Consider the following 14,415-nt stretch of genomic DNA (forward strand, 5'->3'; position numbering starts at 1 on the left):
CTGTGAAATGATACAGGACTCTCCTTAGAAGCTTTTTCTTTGCATCCAATTGCACAGCAATAGTTAATCATGGCTTACATAAGCTTAAAAATCCAACAGTTAAAAGTGAGAAAAAAATCTGCCATTGAAATATAATGGGGAACAGAGAATGCGGTTACAGCGAACACAAATTCTGTCCCAAGGTCACGTGATTTTATCTTGTCCTACACCTAAGTAGAGCTGCACTCCCTTTATCAGTATCTCAGCTCTGTGGTGAAAACTGTGTAGGGAATGTCATCTACTAGGTCTATACATTTTGTCGTAATCGGGTTTACTTACACTCGGACAACCAGATAGACAGACTTTCTGTCAATCCATTACGAACAAAATCAACAGAAATCTATAAATTTTGTGTAAATACCACATATCAAATTTTCATACATCTAGCTCAAAGCTTTTTTAAGTTATCGTCTTTGCAAACAGGCACATTTAATTACAAAAATATGTTTTTTCCGGATTCAGAAAGGTCTGAAACGAATTCCCTATTAGCACAAGATATTACAGGATATTCCCATGATGCTTTTCGATGCTTTGAACTAGATATTGAACAAGATTTGATGCGAGATATTGAACAATGCTATTCGGCATTTTGTGCTAACTGGATTCGAACTCGAATCAAAATAGCGAGTTCGAATTCTTTGACGATTACAGTACTTTCTCTTCCCATATTTTGGAAGGAGAAAAGATAGCCAGTAAAAGAAAAAATGAGAATAAACAGTCATTTCAATAAACAAAAGAAATACGTCATACAATAACATGAAGTAGACGTCTAATATGGATTGTAGCGAATTGAGATGCGCGAGGATAGAACCTGGGACCTTGTGGTTCGCAGTCTAGTAACATGACCATGATACAAAAGCAATTGCTTGGGTAGCATAGTTGTTAACTGACTTATAAGCTATTCTCTACAGGATCCATTTTGGATATTTATGATGTATGACATTATTCATGTTTAGCAGAAATTGACCCCATAGACAGATTCAAAAGAGAAATTTGCAATAATAAAAAAAAAATCTGTTAAAAAATTAATACCTGTAAATTATTGATACTTTTTCTGTCTTCTATCCAATCACGTTCGAGGACATCTAAAGCAGCTTGTGATTGCGCCGCGTTGAAATCCACTTTCACAACCCGTTTCCATAAATTGCTCAAATCATCTTGTAAGTTTTCCAGCAATGCCGTGTATGATTTTACATCGTCTGTCACATTACTTATAAGCTCTATACATCGTTCTTCAATCAGCTGATTTTGCTTTTGAACCTTTAAAGAAATTGCAATGCTAATATTTAATGCATTTGCTGCCTATAATAAGCAGTAGTTAAAAAGAATTAAAATGCAGTAGAATGTGGATTATTTTGACCATTAGATTTCGATTTAGGCACGACTAACGTGGAATTTTATAAGGCTTTATGTATTTATTGGTACAACCTACGTGGGAAATGCCTTTTTTTTAAAGTTTAACCAGTTAATTGTTTTTAACGAGTATACTCGTCATGGATAAAATACAACATTTTGCATTATGACGAGTTTGTTCAATGACAATTATTATATTTTTCATAATAATTGATTAATTATTATAGTTATAATTATTTATTTTATTTATATAATATAAATATAATATATATATGTTTGTGACAATTCAGATACGCATTATCCGAAGAGATCGAAACAATTAACCGGTTAATGGTAACAGATTTTAAGCAAAGCTTTATATTTTTACGTCATGATATAAAGTAATTTATATAAAACGTACATTGATATAATATAGAATCGAGATTGCTATGATATATGATGATTAGTGATTGTTAAAAAAAAATTTCTTATTACAGCAGAACCGTATTCTACTAATACCGTTGTTTTAAAAACGGTTACAATTTCTAAAAAGTTTTTCATTCTTAAATTTTGAAATTCGCATTGATTGCTATTATCTAAACAAATCAGAAGAAATGCAATAATATTACAAGATATTTTCAAATAATAAGGAATATCATTAAAGAGAGAGAATGCTAATTTAAAAAAAAATATACCTTAAATTTCATTTTTATTCTACAAGAATAAAAACGATATAGAGAATAAATTATTGGAAGAATAAAAACAAAATGTGTCAATTATAGATTGTCTGACATTTTGTAATTCTTAAACTTTATTAATCTTCAATGTATGTCAATTTAGCGTATAGATATTAAATCAAATGTTATCTATCAAAGAATGTGAATTAAAGCATAAGTTACAGAATTGGTTTTATTTTTAAATGAATTACATCTATTAAAAAAATGAAGCGAAGTTGGTTCCAGAATCGAAAAATTTCGGTTTCGGAAGTGGATTCTACCTGCCTATATTTACATGTTAAATCTTAATCACCACAAGATGTCCTCACGTTAGTTAATAAACATAAAAACACTTTTAAAAAATTAGCAAATCTAACAATCACCAAATTTATGTAGGTATTGTCAAACAGATTGAATGATTTCTAATTTCTCGTACTACAATCACGATAATGATGATGACAAAATGATACGTATGAATGAATAGAGAATACAAAATGCTATGTATTCAGTTCAGAAAGGCCGATTTTAAATGGTCTGTATATTTATTAGAATTTAATCAACATTCTACTGCAAATAATTTTATTAAGCACTAGATTAATAGATAGAGTTAAGAGAATGATTGTGAATACTTAGTTTGCCACTAGCACTAAAAGCATTATTTAAGCATTGCTTTGGTGTTAAAGAAGCATTGCTATATTCAATTATTTTTCTCTCCCCCCCCCTTCTCAATTTTACAGTTCAAACTCAGTAGAAAACTGTAATATTAGAATTTTTTTAAATAAGTTTTGTAGGCAGTAAATATTTGTTATAAAAAACTTAAAAAGGGTATTAAATTATTAAAATTTATAAGTTGAAAAGAAATTTCAGTTGAATTGAACCAGATTGATAGCCTTACCTTATTTTACCACATAGGTATTAATTAACTTATAAACAAAATTAATACCATAGTAAAACATTTTAATGCAAGTATAACGAGCGATATACATCAAAATTTTCCTTCCTTTTGCATATCCTATAATTATATTATTTCTACATTAAATAATTTTGTATAGTGCAGATGGATTTTTTTTCTCACTTTAAAGCTCATTCATTGATATTAATAAGTTGTTGAGACGTAACATGTTGAGACACTAAATTAAGCTTCCTACCTTGAACAGACATTAAAAGTTTGGCATCTTGAATATTACTTTAAGTCATTTGTAAGCTTGAAATGAAAGAAATTTTTTTAAGTTTTATGCTTCTTTGAATAAGATCAAGACTTCTTTGATATTTTCATTTATAGACCAATTATTCAATTAGAAAATAAAACATTTAAACAAATGTGAATATCTGAAAACTTTTTCCCCTCTCAGGAGTGTCCAAAGAAAGACAATCGTAAGTTACCTAATACAGCATGGTAAATGTAACAGCTTATCTAAAACAAATGCATGAGCGAAGGTCAAGTGGTGTGTCAGTTATGGTGTTAACTATACGAATAAGATATTTTTCACACATGAACAATCGTTGGTAGCAATAGAAAGTCACGTGATCCAATAAATGGTCCGTGAAGGGCAATACTATTGGTCCATTGTTTACAAAAATAGGTGTTCTAATATATTAATTATTTCACTCGCATGGCACATATTAGAAATTTTTTTATTAAAACGAAGTATTCATTAACCCTTATGTTCATTTTGTATAGTATACCATACATACAACTTTATAAAAATATACTACCACTATAAAATAATTTTTAACTTAGTTTTATTAAACACATGGCATTTCTAGACGTTTATTTATACTTCAAAATAAAAATAGTAGTTTATCTGTCATAATTATCTGTAAAGAAGCTACCTATATACATTTTTTTTTCTTTTCTTCAAAAAAGCAATCTTGCCACGATAAGGGTTAATACTAAGAAATTTATTTGAAAAAGCTGGATATATTAAAACAAAATATATTTCTGAATAATCATTGTTTGCTACCAAGTAAAAAATTGAATGGTACTATAACTATCAATGATCCTGAAATTCACGTATGAGCTGCAAGTGGAGCTCAAAATTATCGATGGTCTTGAAATTCACATATGAGCTGCAAGTGGAGCTCAAAACTATCATAATCCTGAAATTCACATATGATCTGCAAGTGCAGCTCAACTAACTTTGGAAAATTTTGCAAGTGAATACACTGTTCTCGTATTTATAATTTTTCTAAACCTATCAGAATGGTTTAATTAGTAAATTAATTAATGGACTGGTTAATTTTTTAACCTAATACAGCCGATGTTAAATTAATTAATTTTTTACACTCATGTTCAAGTTATAATCTATTTAAAGTATTTTTAATTATTTTATTCCTTTATTATTATAATGTGCTATTTAATCATTTTTTGTCAAACTGTAAATACCTTCATAAAAATTAGCCTCAATTTTTTTATACATAAATTTTTTAAAAAGGAGGGAGATGTTTATATTTTTAGAAGTAAAAATGTGAGGTCCAATCTTTATGAATCGTTAAATTCTGAGATAATTTACTTTATAGAAAAATACACTACCAAATGCATTTGTCTGGAGAGACTTAAAATTTTTTCATTGGCTTCAGTTCCTATTATATTCTTCGATAGTGTTACAGCTTTCCCAGTTTCTCTCAGTGATTCTCCTGTCAAGCGCACATCATTTTTTGAAGTAACTGAAAAAGAAATCAAGACATTAAAAATAAATGCAATTAAAAAATTGCTCATTTTCCATTTTAATTTTAAGTCTATAGATATAGATTCTAAAATCGTTTGTTGAAATATCATTTATCCAGTACAATCATGAAGAGATTACTACAAATTATTATGATTTTTTTAGTTATTTGAAACGTACCAAATATCAAGTTGGATACATATATTTTCTTTCACTATATAATTAACATCTTAACATATATCCGTCTCTAGAGCTCATGTGGTTCTTGTATAGTTTGATATAGATGTAAGTAGATGTTATTAAAATAAAAAATATAATATATATTAAATTGACAACAATGATAAAAAGAAAAATTTTGACAATCTTTTGAGTACTAGAATTAAATAAATAAGCATATTTATTCATTTAATTCTAGTACCCAAAAGATTGTCAAAATTTCCCTTTTTATCAGACTAGTACTAGAATTAAGACCATTCTCAGTGATTATTTATAGTATAAATAAGTATATTTATTCATACTATAAATAATCACCGAGAATTGTCTTCCCGTAACTTTCTGCATATTCTCCAAAAAAGGTCTTATCTGTCCTTCCTCGGCATAAAATTGTTGACCTTGAGTTAGGCAGCGAATGTCTTTCATAGCATTGGCGAATAATAGGTACGAATTTATACATATTAGGCGGGAATTTCACAATTTTGTGAAATCTGTAGCGAGAATATATATATATATTGGATAGTTTTTCTTTTATCCGATTGAAACCGGAATTTAGCACTGAGCTGCAGATGTAGGCACAGGAACACATATCGAATTTCATTGATTTAAGTCATTGCATTTATGAATTCTGGCATTTATATGGCATCGAAAATACAGACCAACAGACGGATAATCACTTGACAGATATGGGGCACAAAAATTGATAAGAATCATTTCAGATGAGAGCCGAATTTTACCTATCCAGTTCTTTACATCTTGTAGTTATTAAATCCATTTATATTCGAATAACTACATAGACAAACTTTATTAGAATGAATTTTCCTCAAACTTTGATAGAAATTTGTGGTGGTAACTTCATAAGCCAGATAACAAACTCCGGAAAGGAGTGTACGCTTTTGTCTAGTGGCTTTGTTACTCGGCTATGAACCCTAACGTTGCGAGTTCGAACCTCAAACCTGCACATTGGTGACCCTGGGTCTGAACAATCGCATCCTTCGTTCAGCTGTCGTGGCTCCGTCTACCGGCAGCAACCACTCACACACGTTCGCCGTCGCCCGCCATAACACTTGGCACGATAATAACGTTCGTCGCCAAGCGCCATAACGCTTGCCGCCATAATCACGTTCAGCGCTCGCCATAACTGGCGCTATAAAACTCCACCAACTCACTGGTGGGGGAGTATTGTGGTGGTAACTTCATAAACCAGATAATAACCTCCGGAAAAGAGTGTACACTTTTGTCTAGTGGCTTTGTTACTAGGCTATGAACCCTAACGTTGCGAGTTCGAACCCCAACCTTGCACAAATTTATAAATTTGGTTCTAAAGTCCCTATACCAAACATCATCCATCTAGAACAACTCAGTTTTTTTAATAATTATCGTGTACTAAAGATTTTTAAATGAGGATGAAGGTTTTCTTAAGTGCCTAGAAAAAGTTAAAGGACAAGATATTGTTCGCATAGTAGATGGGCTCATCAACTTTCCCACAAGCACAAATGTTTTAAGTAGTGAAAAAAAGACAGACCGTCTCCTAACACAAACAAGATTTCTTCGCGAATTCAAGAGGATGGCTCTTGTTTTAACTAGAGAATCTTACGTAAAGAGTGATCCCGTTTTCGGTTGTTACAAAGAATTTGTACTTTGCTTAAAAATATATATTCCTGTTCATAAAAAGATTTTAGGGCTTTCAATGAAACGACTTCATTGATGGATAGATTCACGATATATTATAGAGATGGATATCTAGATTATCATATTCTGTTAATGTTATATCACTAAAGAATAAAGTAAATTTTAATTCCAAATAAAAAGCTCCATCTAGTTGGGAATTCTAGAGAAATACAAGGTTTATCAAAATTAAAACACTCCTACTCTGCTCTCTATACAGAGAACTATTCGGTGTAAAGGCTCTAAAATGGGTGATCATACTATTCAGGGTGTATTTAGGGTGTAAAGAAAGATCATCTGTTGACCAATTTAAAAAATATAAATGTAATGGGAAAAAAAATATTTTACTGTTGACTGTTTTGTTCATACCATTGTCCTCCTGAAACCTCTTGTCGTTAAAAAGTTCATAAAATATGCGAGAGTCAGATTTCTGTGAAGGGAATGAGGAACATATTACCTTTCTAAAATTATTTCAACCTAATTCAAAGCATCTGCATAGCTATTTTATGAAACAATGATATTCTTTTATCAGAACGTATATGCATTTGCATCGCAATTTTGGCATAAATTTCTAACAAAACTTTTTTTCTAGTCAGCCCATATAACATTATTTACAGCTTCAGGATATTTACTGGAAAAAAACAATTATAACATTTACCTGCAGGAAAAAGCGATTCACCAAGAAGATCTCCGGAACCTTCTTCCGACCAGGGGTTTACAGTACTCTAAATGCGAAATCAACTCCTTAGTTAAAAGAAAACTGAAATAACACTTTTTCTTATACACTGATAACATTTATATCAGGATATTTAGAGCTTTTATAAGAACTGTCTTCTATTAAGTTTATAAGTTAATTATTCAAGCTACTAAACATTGTGTTTTCATCCAAATAAAACTTATAAATTATTTAATAACTGACACCAATTTATATTATGTAGTTTATGCTATTTACTTTATATTCTTATAAATGCAAGTTGCGAATCACTTTTAAAGTTTTCACTAAATTTTCATATTTTATGGCAAATATGCTGAATATTTCCTCTAAAATTTCTTGAATTATGTATTTTATGAACGATTAAGATTAAATTTTATCTAAATCAGATAGCATATGAATTAATTCGCTTCAAACAATAAATTCGATTTTTTTAAAAATGTTATGAGGAATTGTATCTGGATATATATAATAGTTTCTATAATATTAAAAATTATATTAAAAACATAAAAAAACGCTTGAAAGATCTAAGAGCACTTACCACTATTACGGGCTTGTCCTCGTTTCTTATTGGTCCAATGTTAGTTAATATCTGAAAAATACGTTATTGTTTTTTATTATCTCAAAACAGTTTTGAAATCATTCGATGAAAAGAGAATTTATAATTTTATCATTTGATAAGTAACATACTTTAAAATCAAGGTTCTTTAAAAAGTAATATGTCAAATAAGATAAAACAAATGAAAGCCGGAAAATCAAGTTTCATCGTTTATCTTCAGATTCAATTCATTGCCATTCATTATCTTATGTCTTAGAATTTCAATCAGCATCATTCTAAAAGATTATTTAAAGGATTTTTAATCAAGTTGATAATCAAGCAATCAAATACACAACAAAGACAAGCTGCAAGCTTGCTCAGTACTATTGATTAGTTATTCAAACAATCTTCTATAAATAGATATGAACAGTCATTAGAAAAAGAGTTGCTAATCCTAAGAGTTGCTAATATTTTAATAATTTTCCAAGAATTGGGACCTTGCATTCTGATTTCTTATTTTCGTATTGAAGGTAGAGAGCTTGAGCAAAGGTACGAGAAAATACAATAGCATCTTTTTTCTTTCGAGATTAAAATGTATCATTCAAACAATATACATGTTTTTAATAAACACACAGTGAACTTGCTGCGATTTAAAATATTTTTCCTCTCTTTTTCAAAAACAAACTAAAAAATCTCATGTACTTTTATAGTTTCTTCAGAAGCAAAAGTTCCATTTCTACGCACTTTAATTTTTTTAAAATTTCTTTTTAATTACATCAGTTTAATAGTCGTTAAAAGCCTTAATTTCGGCCTTTTTTTAAGAATATTTTTTACTTAATTTCTAATTACATTTTTGCTTTGAAATTCAAATCGTTTTCATGGCTTCATGAAATATTTAATCGGTGATTTTCTTCCATTGTTGGAAGCCAAGGAAGAAGGATTCTGTTTAATATCTGTTCCGTTTACAAAACAAATAGAAAAAGGGGTACAATATCGGGAAATTTCGAAGAAAGATGAATAGGGTGTTTACCTTTTTAGCAGCGCTATGATATGCCTCCATGAGGAAGGTCCTTGTACTCAAAAAACAGTTATTAAATAATTAAAATAATACGGCTTTAATATCAGGCAATTTGGTGGAATCATGAACAAGAAGTTATATCTAAACGAATTTATTGAAATCAAATACAACTATCAATTATCTATTCAATATCTGTTTCTATCTACTAATCAATGATCTATTTTATGATATCAATTTAATTGTTATGTAATTTTTTTGAATTTTTGAAATTTTAAAATTATTTTTTGCGTAATTTTCAGCAATAAATTGCATTGTTGCTCTGAAATTCTAATAGTTTTTATTGTTTCGTCAAATATTTAATCGCGTGGTTCTCTTCCATCGTTGAAAGCTGAAGAAGAAGTATTGAAATTAATATATGTGTAGTTTAAAAATCGAATAAAATTGTGAAATTACAGTAATATGAAAATTAGAAGATATATAATTCGATATTTACGTTTATCATAGCGCTATGATGTCATGAAATTAGTCTTCATTAGAAAGGTTCATGCACACAATGAACAGTATACATGTAAGGTAATGAGACTTTACAACTTAACACAACTTTAATATCCGACAATTTGATAGCATCAAGGACATTCAAACAATTTAACTGAAATTAAATATAACCAGTATTTCCAGTGGACCAACTTGTTGTAAATGCGGCTAGTGGCCAATAAGATTTAGAGTAAAAGCATGAAGAAAAGGAGAAGTTCCATTAATAAGAGAATATATTACAAGCAATGCCCATTTATTTTAAAAACCGTTATCAAAGTTTCATAATCGATATAGTATTCAAGTTGTTCTCCTTTAAAAATTTAATTTGTATCGCCTTATGATATCTTACGAAAATTATATCACACATTAGTGGAATTCTATAAAAGAGGCAGGAATTCCAGTCCTTTATCTATTCTGATTCCTTTCCTTTTGACAATTCGTCATTCTCTTTCTCTCTCTCTCTCTCTCTCTCTCTCTTTTAAGGAATTTAATATCTCAGATATCTCCAAACATACACGTAAATTCGTAGATTAATTCTTTGTAGTGTAACTGGATGTCATCTCTCGAATACCTTCTACTAGAGGGAATGCATTCCGTCCACAGAAAGGCATTTTCCGGAAACATTCTTTCGTACAATTCATAAATCATAATCAAAATATTTCTCTTGATTTCTTTCATATTATGGTGAACATAACTCCTTTAGCTTCCAACGGAAAATCTAGAAATTTGCTACGTGCTTCTAACTAAGTTAATTCTTCTGTAAGTCACCAAAATGAATTTTGAAAGATATTTTTTAAATATATGAACCTGAGAATAATTCGTAATGATATTTCCTTTAATAACATTTTCGAAGCGCGATTACTGAAATATTAGGTATAGTTTAGAAATAGTTTCAAGAAAAAAAAGTGAAAATTAATGCGAAAGGCTTTTTTCCAGCTCAGTAGATCATAAATTTTTCTAAACTTGCTACGTGCTTTTTATCAAATTAATTCTTCTATAAGTCCTCAAAATGATTTATGAAAGATATTTTTCAAATATATAAAACTGAGGGAAAATCTAAACGACATTTTCTTTAATATTTTTTCTTAAGCATGATTATTGAGATATCAGGTACAGTTTAGAAGTAGTTTCAAATAGAAAACTGAAAATTAATTCAAAGTGTTCTTCTCCAACTAAGTAGATAGTAAATTTTTTTCTAAACTTGCTACGTTCTTCTAATCAAATTAATTGTTATATAAGTCATCAAAAAGAATTTTGAAAGATAGTTTTCACATATATAAACCTGAGCAGAATTTGTAATGATAGTTTCTTTAATAATATTTCCTAAGCACGATTATTGATATATTAGATATAGTTTAGAAATAGCTTTAGTTAGAAAACTGAAAATTAATTCAAAGGGCTTTTCTCTGAGTGAGTAGATAGTCCATTTTTTTCTATAAATTTATAAGTTTTCCTTTTTTGTTGTATTTCCTGTATTGATGAAAATTCGTGTTTTTAATTTTTTGAGTGCCAAATCTCTCTTTTATTATTAATTTCATAAGATTATCGAAATATTATCTTACTGCAATGGATTCTTCTATGAGATTGTTGAAAATAAATTGTTCTATGAAATATTCCTCTACCTCGTTTCAATATGAATTACTTTTTAAAAAAGGTTTTTTTAGTGTTTCTATTACTTATTTATGTTCTATAACTTCTTTTTTTTTCTTGCTTGTTTTGAAACTGGTAAAATTACAACCGAGAATCATTTCTGAATACAAAAGTTGATAAGTGTTTTCGTGCTTCTGAACTTTTTTAAAATTCATATATTATGAACTTGAAGAAGCCTGAAAGCAATGTATGTTTTTGTTTATAATTACACAAAAAATGCTCAGCACTCTATTATTCCATCAAATCTTTACCGTTTAATCGAATCTGCATGCAAATGCATAAAGACGATATAAAACAAGTCATTACTTAGTTTAATTAATTCGATGCGATATCAAAACAAAGAAAATGTTTATCAAAAAAGCGCAGGAATTAATTAATGTTCATGCAATCACATAAAATCAAAAGTAAAAAAAATAATAATTTGGAGTTAATGACCAAAGAAAGTAGCTTCTCATTTTAATTTTAATACTGGCAAAAGCATTCGAATAAAGAGTATGGTGAAATAATTTGGAATTTCATCATGGTAATAAAAACATTGTTAAAAATTGTACATCATATAAAATTGTAAAAAACGCATTAAAATTAAAGAAAAACTTGAATGGAAATACTATTGATATCATTAGAAAAATAATATTCTAAGTGTAAAAGCCATTTATGTAGAACGATTTTTGAAAGATATAACTGATAAACACCCAAAATTTGTTTATTTTTTATTTAACATATTTTATATAACATATGCCAAGTTTCATCATCGGACAAATCTTATTGATTTATAGAATAAAACATCAAACAAACATTCATCTTTATAAATATTTGGTACAGGCAGATAGACAGATTTCAAAAATCTGTTGCTAAAATTGATTTATTACTTAAAACAAAAACACATCATACCTCTGCTTTGTTCTTTAGGTTATTTATAGTCAATTAAAAATTTATTTTCGCTTAAAAATATTCTTTTACATCTTACCGTTTAAATATAAGTTTAAAGGCAAAGCCTTGAAGAATTTTGCCGATTAAAATCTGAACTGTTTGCGGAAAAAAAAATTTGTTTAAAAAAAAGATTTTGTAAAACTTCTAAGAGAACTAATTTCTAAGCGATACTTAGTTCATTTGCTCATAATTTTTAACTAAAATACAATAATTTCTAGATTTCTTTGTAAAGTATTCTTTTACATTACTATGAGTATTTCAATTAAAATGCGATTAAAGATTAGAACTTTTTGATGCATTAGACTACTTTATTTTCTTAAGTTTAATAAACATATTATTTAAATTGCATGTGTTTTAAATATTTATTAGGAAGGAGTTTAAAGATTTCAGCCATTTTCTGATGTTAGCATAATTTCATAACATAATTCAAACACAACCCAATTTGCCCTAAATACTTTTTCTCTGAAAGAATCTAGAAATTTTGTATTATATTCTCAATTCGACTCGAGGAAACAGAAGTTCATTAGAGAAACAAAAAATTTTCTATGTCGTTGCTACAGAATATTTGAAGCCTTCTGGGCTTAGTACCTTCTTTTTAATATTTCCTAGAAATAGTCTCAATATATCCATTTTTTCGTAATATTTTGCGAAAAAGTTCTAAAGGTTAAATACTTTTACAGTTTGATAAATACATAAGAAGCGTATACATTTTTTTAATTGGAAGCTAAGAATTGTCAGCCTAAGAATTTCTTACACCTTTTAAATAATTATTATTATTTATCATAAAGTATAATTACATTCCTCTTTTTTCATCCTTTTTCTATGTATCTCTTCAACAGAATAACGTAATTAAAAGAACCATTCGACGGACTTTTTTGTTTGAGGATAATCCAATTTCTTTTATTTAATCAAAACCTAGTTTCGAATTCCTTGGAATTGATTAATTTTAATTTTGAATGCACATATTCGTTAGAAATTTAAGATACAATCATTCTTTGACAGCAGTATTTTCGTGAATTTAAAATTCTATTTTCTAGTCTTTTAAATCTTCGCAAACTATTTTGAAGTCAAATTTATTCATAAGGTTGAGATTTCAAAAGATTGTCTACTACAAAATTAAAGGGTTTTTGTAAAAAAGGAAAATTAACCTCTAATGTACTCTAGAGAAAAATTAATAACCGAAATATTTATCTTATTTGCAAAAGAGTTAAAATATCTTCCCTATTTTAACATCCAGAAAGAAATATTTACGAAGAGGAAATGATTCCCTTAATAAAGTATATAATGGGGTAATTCCATGCAGTGAGCAATTCCGGTACAGCTGTTTTTTGTCGTAAAAAGCGCGCGAAATGATATTGGACCACCTGCCTACATTATGGAGGGGATATGCGTAAGAATAAGTTTCCTCGCCTTCTAATTTCTAATTTTTATTAAAGAAATCTCAAATATCAAAATAATTTTATTGTTCCTCATAGTTTTGAACTTTCATTTTTTAAGTTAAAACTTTTTCTAAGCAATAAAAATAACTTCTCATCAGCAAATATTGTAAGCACCAACGTTTTTGAATACGATAGGATTTCTTTAAATCAATTTAGAGAATTTTAATCGGAACAATAATTGTTGAATGGATAAAAAAAAATTTGTGTAATTTCGAGCAATATGATAAATAGTGTGCAGTACTACTCCGTATCAAAATAAGTGTGTGGAATTATTTTTAACTAAAACTCCTTCATATAATGTGTATCTTGTTTATTTTAGACATGCCTCGAAATTATATATGATGTATCAATAACTAATCTGTGAGCTAGACCCAATTAAAAACAGCAATTGTGGCATTTTTTATAGGAAGGCCGAAAAAGCAAGGACAGGCGGGAAACTCTTGGAATCCCTGAGCAAGATAAATTTTTAATTTATTTTTTCGGAAAAAGTACTTTACAAGAAACCGGTTTTTCCTCATTTTCTCAAGAACAAGAACTCATTGAATTCTTGAATAAGACTACTTTCCGGGCATTCGAAAATGGATGCACAATTTTTCTGTACCCAACCAACTCAAGTTAATTTCAATAAATAGCAAAAATGGCCAATTTGGAATGTTGACACTATATTTTAATTACTCTCAACTCATATCATTAAAGAAAAGGAAACTGGCAAGTACAAATCGCATGGATGATTTGAAAATTAAAAATTGAAGTAAAAAACTACTGGAAAAATTATAAGCAATTCTTGAAAAGTGCAAATTCAACGTAAAACGAATCTACATTGTAGACGAAACCAATAACATGATAACAGAGTAAAGGCCTTCAAAAGTATTTGGCCAAATAGGAACGAAGCATTTATGTGCCTTTGTATCCTTGTAAACTGTAAATAACGTCACAATTGTTTGCTTTCAATGCCACAGG

General features: G+C 28.7%; 1 protein-coding gene across 4 annotated transcripts in view; it reads right to left on the reverse strand.

Annotated features, from left to right (window-relative positions):
- The window catches only part of LOC129963958 (protein scabrous-like), a 37,122-nt gene that overhangs the window by 10,290 nt on the left and 12,417 nt on the right, over window positions 1-14,415 (reverse strand). For 3 of the 4 annotated variants that reach the window (XM_056078584.1, XM_056078585.1, XM_056078586.1), the window contains exons 3-6: window positions 7,888-7,938; window positions 7,293-7,359; window positions 4,621-4,754; window positions 1,072-1,299 (exon numbers count right to left, since the gene is read on the reverse strand). In XM_056078584.1, coding sequence (XP_055934559.1) covers window positions 1,072-1,299; window positions 4,621-4,754; window positions 7,293-7,359; window positions 7,888-7,938 — 480 coding nt within the window. The remainder of the gene's footprint in view (window positions 1-1,071; window positions 1,300-4,620; window positions 4,755-7,292; window positions 7,360-7,887; window positions 7,939-14,415) is intronic. The other variant, XM_056078588.1, reaches the window with a different exon arrangement.

This window comes from Argiope bruennichi, chromosome 3, assembly GCF_947563725.1.
Source record: "Argiope bruennichi chromosome 3, qqArgBrue1.1, whole genome shotgun sequence".
NCBI lineage: Eukaryota > Metazoa > Arthropoda > Arachnida > Araneae > Araneidae > Argiope > Argiope bruennichi.